Below are 16162 nucleotides of genomic sequence, written 5' to 3' on the forward strand. Positions count from 1 at the left end.
ACTATATTTCTAGTTATTTCAGGGATGAATCCAATGTGTTTTGTTTCATTCCTCTGCCTTATTATTTATGCATACCCCACTATCTTGTCATTCATGAACAATTTGAATTGAAAAAAAAATCAGTGTCATTTCCTGATGATGCTTCTTTATAAAGTTCCAGAAAAGGGAATACTTTGAAAAGTTAATGATACTCACCACAGTGGATTTTTATTTCAGGGAGGAAACGAAATATGAAGATGATGCAAAAGTTTACTAAATTTGAAAATTTATCACGTTTGATATTATGGTTCTAACAACTAGGTTTGCTGCTCAAGATAACTGTTTTATTTTATTTGCCAACAGAGGAGTTAGTACAGTACATTTCTTTGCGCTTCTAAAATTAACACATGCTTAAATAATTTAAGTGAAACAAAACACTACTATTCAACTCTATTATAACAGTATATGGTCCATAATATTTCATTTGGCCAGCTTTTTGCCCTGCAGTTACAATGTAGCCAAAGTTAAGCCCTTTGAAATTCAGCAGAGTGTCAAGAACTTGTAATACAGAGAAATGTACAATAATTGTGAACCCCTGACAACTGAAGCTCTCTGAAGATGCAGTTCTATGTTTGAATCTGGCCCTGCAGCACTATATTCCTGACTGGAAACATCCTTCTAAACTTACTGAAGTTTGACCCAAGTTCAACGCACAAGAGAAAATGAAAGCACAGCCCTTACCTTCTAAAAGGTATAACAAAAACTTTCTTCTATAATATTTTTATCCACGCTGCCCTGGAATTTAGGGCATTTTCTCGCATGATGTTTGCAACGTAAGAATTGCTATACCACAGTTCCTTCCCTCACTGTAAAGGTAACCTGAAAAGTCATATTGGAGAAGCATATGCTACAGCATCTGGGCAACACTGGTATGTTAAGAAGCTGCAGTGTGGGCTCCTGTTCTCACAGTTATTTTCTTAGATCAGGAAGCTAAACTACAGAAACAAACTTTGCACATCCTTCTAAAGAAATCCTTAGAATTAATTTCAGTGTTGACCCACAAGAATTAAGATAAAAACTAGAGAGCACTCAAAACAGAAATGTTTCCTCTCTCCTCTCTTAAAATCAATGTTATAATTCCAGTTTGTATTTATCAGGCATTCGGTGAAGAAAGCTTCCAAACAGTACAAAAAATACATAAAATACAGAGCAGCAGAGATTTGACAGTAGCAGAGAGGAAAGGAAAGAAAATGAAAATGAAAAATAAGTCATCAACACCTTCAGGCTATAAACTTGCCTTCTTGCAAATACTGAACATTAACAATGGCAAATAAATATCAGCTTCCTTGGGAAACATAAAGACCTGTTCAACTGCACTTTTGTTCACTGTAAGTCAAGTATTTTAGAATATATAGTGCAGATCTGGCAATGTAAACCAGCAAGTAAGCTATGCACCAACCCTTTCTTCACACCACAAGAACTGTATAGCATTCTTGTGTACTGATCCAGCTTTCACCCAATGCCAACCATGAACTTTTTACAAAAATTCCCATCTGCTGGAGCTTAGACACTATCTGAGATGTCATCTTGAACCAGTTTCCAACTCCTGTGGCTTGCATGTGGAGGTATCAGTTGTCTCATTTAGTGGTTTGGCTCCTTTCCGTTGTGGCAAGACAGTGAAAAACGCTTCTTCCCAGTCCTTCTTTTCCAAGTATGCAAGAATGATTTCAAATACTGCAACCAAAAGAAGATCACAAGTTCTTTAAAAAATTGAAAATGTTTAACAGAAACTAACTTAACTTATGAGATTTTAGTATATCTCACAACTATCTAACAAAGATAATTAACCATACATAATAAAGTTAAATATTTAAACCAATACGTGATGTATAGCATATCTAATCACTGACTGGGTTTGCACAACAAACCACCCCAGCAAAGAACCCATTGACAACCTGGGTTGTCATCCTATCCAAACCTGGGCAACCAATCACATGGTGGATACAAGGAATCAACTACTATGCTATGACACAAAATCCCTACTGCTCTTATCATGTCACATTCAGGCAAGTGCCAGTGCCAGCTCTTCCCAAGGGCCCAGGTGGCACTTGGCACTGACTTCCTCCTCTCCCTATTTTAGGTGTGCCGCGGTTCCTTTTCCCTTTAAATATTTTTTCTTCAGATTGGAAAAGCCAGTTATCAAACATAACCAAAGCTATAAACACACACACTGCACTGTATATTCCTGTATAATTCCCTAGCAATTTGTAAAAACTCTAAATCCACTTGAAAAATATGGAGCTTTATAGTTGCCAAAGCTTAAATAGGCTAGTTTGTATTATTACATGCTCCTGAAGCGGTAGATTCTAGGAAACTGAAGGTATCCTTGGGACATATTAGTTCCAACCTGCCCTTCAAAGATCTTGCTGTGAAAGGAGTGAACAATGTGCAACCCCTTTTCATAAGCTTAGATCACTAGCACCTTTTGTTAATTTGACAGCTTGCTATCTATCTATTTAAAGCTTTTACAGACCGTTATTTAGCAAAGTTCTCAGAATGGTGTACAATCATTTAAAACAACATAAAACATAATACCATTAACATATCCACAACTGTTAGATTTAATGAAAATTGTCTGCTGCCCCCATGGGGGAATACCCCAGATTCTACCTATTGGACTTTGCTGGCAAGCACACCCCTGCACTCTGCCCTCCCAAGGCTCCCCATTACTCCTATACCTGTGCCATTGTGGATGTGCTCCACAATTAAAACTAAAATTAAAAACAAACTGTAAATATATGCAAAAAAGGATGAAGCATTTAAACAAATGCCAGACAACCATGGGCGGCCCTTCCAAGGTGCTGCTGGTGCTACAGAAAGGGATGTCTGTAGCTGTCAAAACTTAGATCATAAAAGCTGGCTTGATAACCAGTTTTCACAATTGGGGTGGGGAGGAGGAAAAAGGGGGGAAAAGCCACAATGAGGTCAAAACAATTTGTGTGCAGCAGGGGGTGGGGAGACAATTCAGTCCACCCTGGAATAGCCACAGGAGAATTAAGAAGGAAGGAGGGACCACAATACCTGTGGTGAACAAGATTGTTTTCTGGGCACACTGTGGGCGATGGCAGAACAACCACCCTACCTTGGGTTATTGTCAGGGTGTGCTAGTATGATGTGTGAATGCACCCACTGTCAAGATAAGAAAGCAGCATGAGACTTGGCTTTCCTGCTCCCTAATATTTAGGAGTGCAGAATTCTGCAGGGGCCTTTTCAGCAGTGGCACCCTGACTATGGAATTCGCTCCCCAATGAGGTTTGCCTGGCACCGAAAAGAATAGAACAATGGTGCCAGGCTTTTTTTTTCCAACTTCTTCCTTACCGTGATTGACTGCGAGAACCTTCCTGCTGTTCATTTTCACAAAGATTCCTAGTGGAAGCTGTGCATGACTTATACCCTGCTCCTGTGCTCTTTGATATGTTATTCCCTGTAAGCAAGACACATAGGGAAAAAGTAACCAATTCACCGGTGCTTACATGTTGCCAGGAAGTTTTTACTTCTCCCTAAACTTTACAGCATTTGTACGCATATAAAATATCCTATCACAGAACCTAAAGACATTTCATACTGCTTTTGGACCACATGTTTATAGCTGATTTCAATTAAGTAAAATGTTTCAGAACTATAACCTAAAAGGCTAAGAACAAGCCGAATCTAAGTGCCAAATATGTGTAATTGACCCAGTAACTCGAAATAGTCCTCTAATTCTTTTATAATATAAACCAAACTAGTCATTACCCCAAACAAGTGAGACTGGATAGAGTATAAGCAATTTCTCATTCCATGTTAAATATGTGTTTCCCTGAAAATATTTTGTGTGCACACTAATAAATTACTTGAACCAAATCCATTTTATGTTGGCTTCTAACTGCTGCCTCTATTAAGCGTACTCTTCCCCTCAATGTTCCCAAATTCATCTATAATAATAAATGCATAGAATCAGCTACTTGTACAGAAAAGTTTTAAAACGAAGATACACAAAGGTATAGTTATTAAACAATTGCACAACAAAGGTTTTAAAAACTGGCCCTGGTGAGGCTAACAAGATGTTGCTTGGGTAGCAGGCCACTGGGAGCTCCGGGCAAGCCACTCTGCTTTCTAAAGGAAAAGAGGAGGAGATGGATGGATGGCAAGAATAAATATACCAACCATTCAGCAGCTTGCCCTATTTGCACATTCTTGACATTTTCTCTTAAGCCTGTGTTCAGCTTGTCTATTTATGCTGTAAGCACTTTGATCAGGGCCTACATTATTTGGGAGTCTACCCCGGGTTAGTTACTATCAATATTACAAATAACATGATTAAAAATAACAATCACAGAGGATGGTCTTTTAATAGTTCTGGCAGCCACAGATATATTTCTGACACTGGGACCATACTGCAGCTTGAGCAGTGAATACTGTATTATCAAATTCTTATATGGAATGGTGTTATGGTGGGAAAAACAAGCTATCACTGAAAACATACATACTTCACCCGAGCTTCTTCATAAGCCCTACTGCAAAGGTATTTAAACACATTTTAAGAACTTCATTACATACCAGCCTGTGTTTTTAACACCTCTCTCTGCTTTCCCAATATTTCACTTTTTCTTTTTCTGTCCTCATGTGCAGAAAAAGATTTATCTGGAAAATGAAATTTGTTGGAAACTTATCTTTTTCCCTCCTCTCATACCACAAGGAATGGAGACACAGATCTATCTTTCTTAGCTCATCTACTTTTGGTATGCTGTCTCTGCCTCTCCAAATACAATCATTGTTGCAAACCATTTCATTCTAAGTGAGCAGACTGAAGTGACTGGCTAATGAACAAAACAGACAAAAATGGGGAGAAGCTTGTCTCTGCAGAAATCCAAAGGAGAACTGACAGAATGCTGGCTATTTCATTTCAAAGCAAGTAACATGGAGGCTGGAGATCCAGCACTTCAGTAGATTTTACTAGAGATGTTCAGGACAACAGCATCCTGCTTATAGAATTTATAGTGCAGAACAACAGCTTAAAATTATCATGTTGCCCAATTCTGTGTATGCTTTAAATGTAAGTCTCACTTAATTTAGTGAGATTTCTTTCCCAATTAGAAGACAAATGATTGAAGATAAGATTACTTATCTACCTTGTGATGATTGTGATCCACCAGGCCCCCAATGATATAGGCTTTGGACTCATCGAGTTCATTCAGGACTTCAGGAGAGTCTGATGTAAGGTACACAAGGTCTTCTTTCTTCATCAATTCAGTAAAATGCTCTGATTTAATGTTGATATCCTTCAAGACATTAAGTACAGGAAAAATATTAATAATTAAGAATGCAAAAAGTTTGAACTGACTTAAGCACATATTTCATGCATGCTTAATTAACTGCTTAATTCTTAACTAAGTCCTTAGCTACACTTTTTTTTTTTTTTACTCAGAGGACCAGAATTAAACTATAGATATGGTTAATACATGACTTTATCCTGTTTAATCCTTCCAACCACCTGTAGCTTAGGTGATGCCGAGAATCAATTAATTATACAATCCAGCAACAGCTTCATGAATAAACTGGGATCTGAATACATCTTTTCAGGTTCAGCTATGTATTCACTATATCATATTGGCTCTAATCAGAAGACAAGGTGGAATTTCTATCTCTGACTCTGAGGGAAAAGGCAATCTATTTCAAAAATCATCTGTAGACCACAACTTCTTCACTGTTCCTTTGAACCTAGTCACATCCTGGTCAAAAAGCCTATCCAAACCAACCTGGAATTCAAACATTGAATGTGGTTGAACAGCAGCCTCCAAAGCAACAAAACTTTTTGATTCTGTAGTATGAAAAGCTGTACTGAGCTCCTTTTGTAAACGATCTAATCCACCTTGGAATCTTAATACAATTTTCTTCTTCAAGTACATCAAACTTTTGTTTATCATTTAGAAAACCCACCATACATGAAGTTATTTTTTCACCCAGTAATTGTCTTATCAGTGCTTAGCTGACTGAAGATGAAGTAGTCACACAGAGAAGCAGGTTAAAAATTTAGCAAAACAATCTGATGAGGCAACTGTAAGGTGGCTTGGCAATATTATGCAGCATTTCCAGAGTTGTGAACAACAACAGAAAGCCTCTGCTGTTCATTTTTATTACAATAAACAAGAACCCAAAACAATGCAGGAAATGTTTCCATGGCAATTTTTATTTATTTATTTAGAATATTTATATGCCGTTCTGTCATGAAGGCCTCAGGACGGCTTACATAAATAAAATAATATAAAACATAATACAAATGAATTTCAGATCATTTGTCAGATTTCAGATCAATTGTGACAATTGTTTGTCATTTTTAAAAATTACTTTTACCTTCCAGTTTATCCATCCTTTGTCAGATTCATTCATATTGTCCATCAGCTGTCCTCCATGGCTGGTCAAGTAAAACTATGACAGACAAAAAGGAAAATGTGCACAATTGCTGACATAAAACATACGCAAGCACCTGCTCTTTTAAAGATATTCAAATGTGCTTTCATTATTCTAGTTAATATTAACCAGGTGTTTGCTTAGAATCAGTTCAAAGGATTTTATATATTAAAAATATTTTTCCCCAAGATAATCTGCAGGCATAAACACTGCTACTAACACCTTGGCACCTTATTTTTAGGCATATAAACACTGTTATGCTATTTTCCAGATACAAAATGTTAATAATGCAAATGACAAAAATACTGTCAAACTTTGTCACTGTTGTCTATTAAGGTTGTATTGCTCCAGCATACCTGTACAGGATGAAGTGCTTTGCGATTTTCGGCGTAGCATCTCTGAATCTGCTTATGAAGTTTCTTGACATCCTGTATACAACACAATTTGTTTTTATATTGTCCTTCAGAGAAAGCACCACAAAATGCTTTAAGCAAGAGATTCAGAGAGATGCTAAAGAGAGAGAAAGGAAGCTTTTAACCAGTAAAGATTATTTTTGAACAGTATATTTACTTTTGGGAGATACGTTAAGTCACAATATAGAAACTATATAAACACTACAATTGTAATGGCTACCCTGCCCAGCATAAAGATTTCACTTATCGAGCCCTTACTTATCACATATCCATGAACCTGTCATGTGGAAAATCATAATTAAAACCAAATCTATAAGCCAGTTTGAAAGAACTATCTTCACTGCAATCCAATGCATGCTTACATGAAAGTCTCACTGAAATTAATGAAACTTTGAGAGTGTACAGCATTACAACCCTGACCCAGTTTCAACTGGAAGCTGGAGGAGCTGCAGCCCAATGGCAGAGCAAAAACTTCATGTAAAGAAGGTCCCATTTGACCCCTCCCATTGCCAGGGAGGGCTTGGAACAACTCTTAACATGAAACCCTGGGGTACTGCTGCAGTTCAGAGTAGACAATATTGAGCTAGAAGGATAAATGGTATGACTTGTAAAAGGTAGCTCCCTATGTTTCTATAACAGTAATGCAAGTCTTTTTATCATTAAAATAAATATCTTTACCCCCTATTTTCATATCCTATCTATTTTTAAACCCAGAACGTTATCCAGGAATGAAAAATTCTATTCCTAGAATAAGTTACATGTACAATCCTAATGGGGGGAGATCCCCATGCCTACTGAATATTAGTCATGATTGCCAAGTATTAGTGTTCTGTGTTGCTCGCATTACTGAAAATAGACAGATTCTATATTATTTTTAACTTTTGTTGTCATATTATATAGCATTAGTACAGTCTACATAGCTAAACACTATATATTAGTATAGGCATTAGCAAAAGCTGAACAACCACTTCCTGAATACTTTTTATATCAATTAAATTGATTCAGTATTACTTTGAGTATTTTTAACTTGCTAGTAAAAAAATAAAAATAAAGCAATCCAAATAAAATGCTTCCAAAAAGACTACTTCCATTTACCTTTAATTCCATTAAATTGTCAAAACTGCAGTCTATAATAAGGCGAAGAGTACTAGGAACAATACTTCTGCGTATACGCTTCCTTACACTTCCTTCATTGCTCAATTCCACCTGAGACTGGCGTTCCAGTTTTCTCTTCAAGCGCTTTTCTTTTCGTTTCTGCCTGAAGGATTGCAATTTTTAATGTTATTATATAATGAGATAGTATATATTAAAAGAGATTGCAGTAAATAGAAATACAGTAACTAGTTTACATGATTTTAAAGATGTGGAGATGTGAAATTTTGTGGATGTTTGAGATTATGTTTCACCTTGCCCAACACCCTAAACTTTGGAAAGTTATAATGGTTGTTCAAAGGGAAGATGTCTTTCTTTATTTACACAATTTATATATTTCTCCATTTTTTGATATGGAGATTTTAGAGCACTGAACAGTAAAAAATAAAACAAGTAATAAAACAAGTGAGTGCGTAAGTGGTTTTCCCACCTGATGGTTCCTAGTAAAAGATTAAACTCAAAAATCCAGCAGATTTCTTATATACTTATTATACTTAGTAACTTGTTTATCATGCTTTAGCCTTTCTTATCTCTCAACATTCAAACATGGAAGAAGAAAATCATGCATGTATTTTCCCTAAGCTTGGATTTCTATTCCACATGATTAACACAATTTCAGTTGCATTCTTGAGTTTTAAGTCACCCACTCTTCAAACACTTCATCAATCTCTTACATATAGCGTTACTTTGTAAACTTTTTGCCAGTCAGCTGTCAAGAAGTAAGTGCACCCTTTTAGCCTAACCAAGATCATGGGAGGATTAATAGGTACGCTTGTATCACTTTTTTTGGCAGCTGGTTTTCTTGGAAGATCATAACAACATGTCCAGGGTGTACAGCCTTTTTACCTCTTAGAAGCAGCATGTGGCAGTGGGCTGGGGCTTTAGAAAGACGTTGCAGGAGGCAGGTTGGGCAATGCTTCATCTCCCATGCACAATCTTGTCCCCATTCATACACACTCTAACCTGGGGGGGGGGTTATAAATTGAATCAACAACACATAAAACCCACCCTTATTGCAAGAAGCATGCCATACTTGCGCAAATCTCTTTGTTCTTCCCATTGTTTCTGTTTCATTAGCTTCTTTCTTTGCCTCTTTGACATAGTTTCAATATTTTCCATCTTCTCCAATGCTGACATTTGGTTTTCTATTGGATCAATGTTGCATTTCACAGTTCCGCCTACATCAGTAACCTTGGTTGCCATAAGATTTTCTGATGGCATTTCTGATGACATGAATCTTACTAGGTTCTTTTCTCAAGGTGCAACAAATGATGGTATTGATACTTCGTACAACTTCTAGCTCTAATGCTGGATACAAAACAGAATATTTAATGTTGTTAAGGTAAGTATACCAAAAAATTGTTATCAGTTAAAGCTATAATCTCACTCAACTGCTCAACAGGAAATACAAAACACTGATGCTCCTACTCCAAAATTAATTTTTATATTAAGCCTTAAAGCAGGGTATACAACATACAGTCCCAAAGGTCTAAACTGTACTGCTCTGCAGGTACCCCAGTGAATTCCCTTTCCCAGCAATATTTGTAGCAGGAGTGAGGAAACTGCTATCTGAATCAAAATCAATGGTATCTGTGCAAATATTTGCGCATATGCCTAATCACATTATCACATGACCCGTAGCGTGAAAAAGGTCAAGAAAGACAAAATAATACCAGACATTAGGGTATTGCTAGAATTAATAGGGTATAATGGCAAATTAGCAAGAACAATAGTTTGTACAAGTTCAAGGCAAGAGGCAACTGATTTGACACTTTAAACAAACCAAATTATGAGATATCCTGAGCTAGAAGACTTCTTAGGGAAGCATTTGAGGTCATATGCATAGGTACATTGCACATTCTTTTGTATTTTATGTCATACAAACTTCAGTTTGAATATGGCAGATGCTTTTCTAAAGAGGGAGGGAGAGATGAAGTGGTTAAGCAATAACCAAGCAAATAAATCAAACAAATTAGTCAACGAGTCCCAAACGGTTGGGTAAAATAAGGCTGGCTTGGGACCAGCTGGGTCACCTGGGAGAGAAATTCCTTAACCAGCGAAGCCTGACTCTTGCAACTTTACATTAATGTACTGATCCCAGCAGTAAGACAAAGAGGAGAGCTAGTTTATCCAAGCTTGTGAGCCAGTGTGGGATACGGGTTAAGAACGCAGTACTGGGACTCAGGTTATCTGGGTTCTAGTCCCTGTTCAGTCATGGAGCCAAGTTGGTGACTTTGGGCCAGTCTCAGATCCTCAGCCCAATCTACCTCACAGGGTGGTGTTGTGGAGATAAGATTGCCATCAGAAAGAGAACGATGTAAGCCACTTCAAATTCTTTAAAAAAGAAAAAAAGATGGAAAATAAAATTTATAAATAAACAATAATTTCCTCCATGCTTTAAACAAAAGAAATAACCAGTTTAGAAGTGACCCATTTGACTCCATCCCTTTAGAGAAGAAGAGTATTTGAATGACTGTCAGAGGAAGCAGAACATTTAGGAGGAAAGCAGAAAGTAAGGACACAATGCCATGCATGTCTAGACAGAAAAAAACAACCTTTTCTGTCTGGGGCATATTGGGAATTCTAGGATTTTTTCCTGCCTGGGGCATACCAAGAGTAGTAGGGTTTTTTTTCTGTCTAAAATGCACAGGGCTGTGCTCTTAATAACTTTTACAAGAAAATAAAACTGGAACATGTTATATAATAAGCTAACAAAAAGATCTGAGACATTACAATAGGATAAGCTATAAGCTCACTAACTGCTGTTATATTAATCCTCTCTATAAACATAGACTACACTCACACAGATCTGTGGTGATTGGCTTGCTAAAGACCATTTTCTTTTTGAAGATGCGCATAAATATTTACAGTTACTCCTATTTAAAAGGGGAGTGTGAAAATAGCTTTCAGGTTTAGGGTTAAAGTACCTACTGAAGAAGAGGACAGCAGAGAATGGGGTGGCTAGATGGAGTCACTGAAGCAGTCAGTGTGAGCTTAGATGGACTCCAGGGGATGGTGGAGGACAGGAAGGCCTGGGGGAATGTTGTCCATGGAGTTGTGATGGGTAGGACACGACTTCACGACTAACAACAACAACAACCTACTGGTATACAAAAACTGTAGAATAAATGAGTAAGTGTGCAGCATTAGCATCCACACCAGATCTGACCAACACAAAGAACAAAAGAGGATTTTTATTTTCCAATGCTTTAGCAGAGCTAAATGTACCTGTAAGATACCTGACATCTCCATAAAGGTTCACCTCTTCAATTTTTATGAATTTCAGAAAATGTGAACTATAAGAACTTTAGCTCAAAAAGCAGAATGAAAATCAAAGTAGTAAAAGTAAAATGTGACTACATAGTATAGCCTTGAAATTCCATGGGAAATTCCATGAGATTTTCTTACTCCCTGTTCAATGGCCCAAATCCTCCAAAACTGGTCATATTGAAGTCTAGTTGATATCAACAGGGCATAAATTAGTCACAGGATGTTCTACTGATTTCAAGGGTGTTTACGTACAGTGTATTTCTCTGAATTAACATGTTTAGGACTTAAGTGGTAACAGCTGAAGAATGAAATGTTTTAAAAACATAGCTTTGTTTTGTTTTCAAATCTAATCTTGCAGGACTGTCCTTATAAAAGATTAACAAAATTCATCTTGATCTAAGTCTTTGTTGGTCAGAACTGGGATATACTAAAATAAACAGCCAACAAGGCAAACAAGTTAATGAAGAATAACTGAACACTATCTGCATGCATTTAGGAAGCACTGAATACCACCTAACATGACTGGGCTCCACCGAATTCAGTGTACACTATAAGTAAATAAAAAATAACTCCTGAGAGGAAATGTAATAGGCTACAGGGATAGAAAGAAATGAGATGGTTAAATTTTATTTGCTCTTTCTGTTGTATTATTTCCATACTTGATGTTTGATGTTAATATTACATTTTGCATTCCACTTTGAAAAATATTTCTATTTGAAATGCATATTACAAGTATTGTGAATAAATCATACCGTACACATTGACATGGCCAAATGATAAGAAGGTACAGTTACAGACTTGAGATGCTAAAATGACAGCACCTACAAAGAAACTGATGGCTCAAAGAATGGAATGGCATATCCTGGAAGAATCTGTAACTACAAATCTGTCATCCAAGACAGGTTGTGCAGTCCAGCCCTGGGGCCATCCAGTTGTGCTGTAATCAGCCACTGCTATTCTTTATCATTTCTCCTTGTCCATGCCATGAATTCATTTATGATGCAATTCTCTGTGTGCTTAAGCCAAAGCGGGTCCTACAATTCCCAGCATAGTCCAGAACTAAAACATGCTGGACATTGGAAGTCTTTTTTTTTTTTTTTGTCTACATAGAAGTATACTTTTATTTTTGAGACTTTGACGCTACCTTTCAAAACACATTTTTTTCTGGTACAGCACATATAAAATCAGATTTAAGAAGATAAAATTATTTCATTTCAATCAACCTAACAGAAAGTGGAATAAACACCATCCCTCTCATGGCAGCTTGCATTGATTTCAATGCGGCCCTGTCACGTCCGTTGGCTTTGTAGTTCCTATTATTTTCCAGTTGGCCCGCTTACGATTCCTTTTTGCTTTTCTCAGTACATCCTGCCATATCCCCATTTGTCTTGCATCTGCCAAATTCGGCCCTAGCTTGGAAAACAATGCCACACGTTCATCAAGCCTCTGAAGTGACAAAGAACGCCCTCGGCTGCCTACGCAGCAACTTACCAGCAAAGGATTTATTTATTTATAGAATGAACGACTGATTTGTGAACGCTCCAAACTTTTCAAACTCACATTTGGCTACGCTATCCCTACCGCCACAGAAAGGCGGCGAGAGGCGCATCTCCTAAAAGCTTCAGGACGCACTGCTATGCATGTCTAGCCAGAAGAGGAACACGCCCATCATGCCCCAGCCGCGTTGCAGGGGCATGCTGGGAACTGTAGGCCCCCCCCCCCCGGTCTAGACATGCACAGGATTCCGCCCTCTGGAAGCTTGATCCATTGCCGCCAACGCTGCAAGGAAAGACCGTCTCACTGTGTTCTGACAGAAAGCGGGGAGAGGAGGGTGCGGAAAAACAGCTTGCTGCCCTTTGCAAGGCAAGGCTCGAGACCCGACCCCCCCCCCCCGCCACGCCCTCACTTACCTACGCCTCTGCGCGCGCACGAGCTCCAACTGCCGCCGACGAACTTCCTTCTGTCGCGGGAGTCCTTTTTTGCATACGTCACTGGCAGCGACCGGCGCGCGTGACTGACGCAGCCCCACACCCTTTCCTTTCCTCTCTTCTTCTCTCCTCTCCTCTCCTCTCCTCGTGGCTAAGCTGAACCTGGCGCTTCGTGCCCTTGTGGTTATTGCTTTGGAGATTACTGTTTACTTCGATCACGGGGCTGTGTAGCCCGGCTTTTGCGGAAACCAGGTTCTTTTGTTTAAAAAAAATGCATGCAGGCATACCCCGCACGTCTTTTCGGTTGGCACAAGAAACGTATTGCATTAATACGGATAAGACAAGGCTGACTTTTTCAAACCACCCTGGCCCTGCTTCGCGTTGATTGCCACCAAGGAACATCCTGTGTAAACAGAAAACGGCCTCACACTGACTAGCATTCCTCGGCCAACAATGGAATGAATGGAATGCAGTGGACATGGCTGGAGTCGTTGAAATCAATGCAACCTATGGATAAAATGAGCGGATGGTATACGTTGCTCTTTCTGCTACATTATTCTATAAAAAGTAATGCGGTGTTTGTTTTAAATTTGGTTTTGTGTCTTCTACTTGTGCGAAATAATTGTATTTTGAGAGGTGGCTGAAAAATGCCAAAAATATAGGTGTAATCCTTTGTTTAGACAGAAAAAAAGTTGTACAACTCCCAGCATGCCCTATTTAACCATGCTGCCTTGGGTATGCTGGGAGTTGGAGTGCTTTTTCATCGTTTTAAATATGCATAGAAGTCCATCCTAAATTAATTAACCACATTGCCAGGGGAAAATGAGGGATTGCAATAGCCTATCATGGCAGAACTCTGTGCTGATGTATTTTTCTGTCTAAACATGCATAGAATTGCACCCTAAAACAGTTTAAAATTCCTCTGATTAGCTTAAATGGGATTCCAGTTCAGTTAAATAGGACGGGCATGATGCTGTGAGATGTTAAAAAAACCAAAAATTTCCTGATGACCAAACAACAGGGGTCAGATACTTAGTGCTCTACCAGAGAGACACAAAAAGGTTTTATGCTATGACATTTTCAGTTACTAATCATTGCAAAATGCTAATGTAGAAATTCACTATTTATGATGACTGTGGGAATTGGTCTTGGCTGGAGATGGTCTCGCTTTCTCTTGCTAGTGTGCACCTGCAATAAAAAGTCTTTTTTATATTAAATTTTTTGCTGGTGCTGCCTGTCTTTTTCACAGTCAAACAACAAATAAGAGGGGCATCATTTGTTCCCAACAGTTTGATTGTGGTCATACAAAGGCTTACATTACTTTAACAAAATATTAACATAAATTAATGGAGGAAAAATATCTTCCATGATAACGGAATGTATTCACAGGCAGCCCCTATTAGGCTGTGAAACAGTTGCTTCTAGCAGCTAATGTTAGGCATCATGAAAGAGTAACAAATTACTGTATTTTGCTATTGTCAAGCAGAGATGCTTGTGATGGCACCTTGTAAAAGGCCTTCCATAGTTTCCTGGCAATCATATTGTCTGTGTGCACATGTAAAGAACAGAAAAACAATTTGCAGATAGTATATATGACTTTCTGAATTCCAGCTTTAACGACTTCAATCAAAGGGTCTGAGATTCCAAGTCAGAGAAAAGATTTCCATTTGAGACCCTGAAAAGTGATTTCCAGCTAAGTTTTGACAGTATTGAAGTGGAGTTGGCTACTGTATCATGCTTGTCTTTTTTCCTCCCATAAAGAAAATAACAGCTTCAGAAAGTGAATTAAATCAGAAAAGTGCCCTAAAGGAATGATTAAGCCTATCTCTCAAAGTCTTATGGCCCTGATATACAGAATGTTTAAATTTTAAACACACACACACACACACACACACACAGAGATACAAGAATCCTGTGGGATCAGATCAGAGTCTTTTTTGTTGAGCAACCAGTTTCTTACAGTGGCAAACCATATGGGAAGTACCAAACATGACGCCCTTGTCATGGTCAGATCACTTCCTCATAACATTTGAGCTCGAGAGCGGCCTTTCCCTCTGCAAGGGTGCGGACCCGATTGTATCGGTCCGCCCCCGGAGCCAGATGGATCCTGATGGATTCCTGGAAGCTCTGGGGGATTTTCCAGTTGACAAGGATGGTGATCCTGTTGATGCCCTGGTTGAACTGTGGAATGAGGAGATGACCAGGGCTATAGACACGATCGCTCCCAAGTGTCCTTTCCCACCTGGCATAGCCCGTTCATCTCTTTGGTATACTCCTGAATTACGGGCGATGAAGCAGGTTGGGAGACGTCTAGAGCGTAGGTGGAGGAGATTACGGGGTGATTCTGATTGAACACACTTGAGAGCCCATTATCGGGCCTATGCTGTGGCGGTGAGGATGGCGAAGAAGAAATTCTTCTCCGTTTCCATTGCCTCCTCACAATGTCGTCCGGCGGAGCTCTTTTGGGTGGTGCAGGGGCTGTTATATCTGGGCCCGAAGAAAGATCTGGTGCCACCCTCGAAGGCCCGCTGTGACGACTTTGCCAAGCATTTTAGGGAGAAAATCACTCAGATTCGCCACGAGCTTGACTCTGCTATTGAATCAGATTTCACTGGGGAGTTGCCATCGACGCCGTCGAGTCCACAATTAATGGATGAATTTCAGTTGTTGCGGCCTGATGATGTGGACAAGGTGCTTGGACAAATACGTCCTACCACTTGCTTACTAGACCCATGCCCATCTTGGCTACTTAAGAAAGCCAAGGACGGGATTAGGACCTGGATCCTGGAGGTGGTCAACGCCTCTTTAAGAGACGGCCGGGTACCTGCCCCTTTAAAGGAGGTGGTAGTCCGGCCAGTCCTAAAGAATGTCGAGATCCGGCTCGACAATTGGTGTGAGAGAGTTCAGAGAGAGAAATAAAGCGCTGCAGACAAAGAGATAAAGTTTCAAAGCATGCTTGGTTGGTTGTTC

General features: G+C 39.0%; 1 protein-coding gene across 5 annotated transcripts; it reads right to left on the reverse strand.

Annotated features, from left to right (window-relative positions):
- Positions 1 to 301: 301 nt before the first annotated feature.
- Positions 302 to 13233, reverse strand: TRMT10A (tRNA methyltransferase 10A). Of its 5 annotated transcripts, XM_044429294.1 has the most exons (9): positions 12756 to 12926; positions 10028 to 10328; positions 9028 to 9302; positions 7938 to 8100; positions 6786 to 6857; positions 6373 to 6447; positions 5151 to 5300; positions 3358 to 3463; positions 302 to 1713 (listed from the first exon to the last, which is right to left on the reverse strand). In XM_044429294.1, the coding sequence occupies exons 3-9, from the start codon at positions 9225 to 9227 to the stop codon at positions 1562 to 1564; spliced, it is 918 nt and encodes a 305-aa protein (XP_044285229.1). In that variant the 5' UTR covers positions 9228 to 9302; positions 10028 to 10328; positions 12756 to 12926; the 3' UTR covers positions 302 to 1561. The 5 variants fall into 5 exon arrangements, with proteins under 5 accessions (XP_044285229.1, XP_044285232.1, XP_044285228.1 ...); XM_044429297.1 differs by lacking the exons at positions 10028 to 10328; positions 12756 to 12926 and adding an exon at positions 13175 to 13233; XM_044429293.1 differs by lacking the exon at positions 10028 to 10328.
- Positions 13234 to 16162: the final 2929 nt, after the last annotated feature.

Source organism: Varanus komodoensis, unplaced genomic scaffold (genome assembly GCF_004798865.1).
Source record: "Varanus komodoensis strain SLA01 unplaced genomic scaffold, ASM479886v1 scaffold2, whole genome shotgun sequence".
Lineage (NCBI taxonomy): Eukaryota > Metazoa > Chordata > Lepidosauria > Squamata > Varanidae > Varanus > Varanus komodoensis.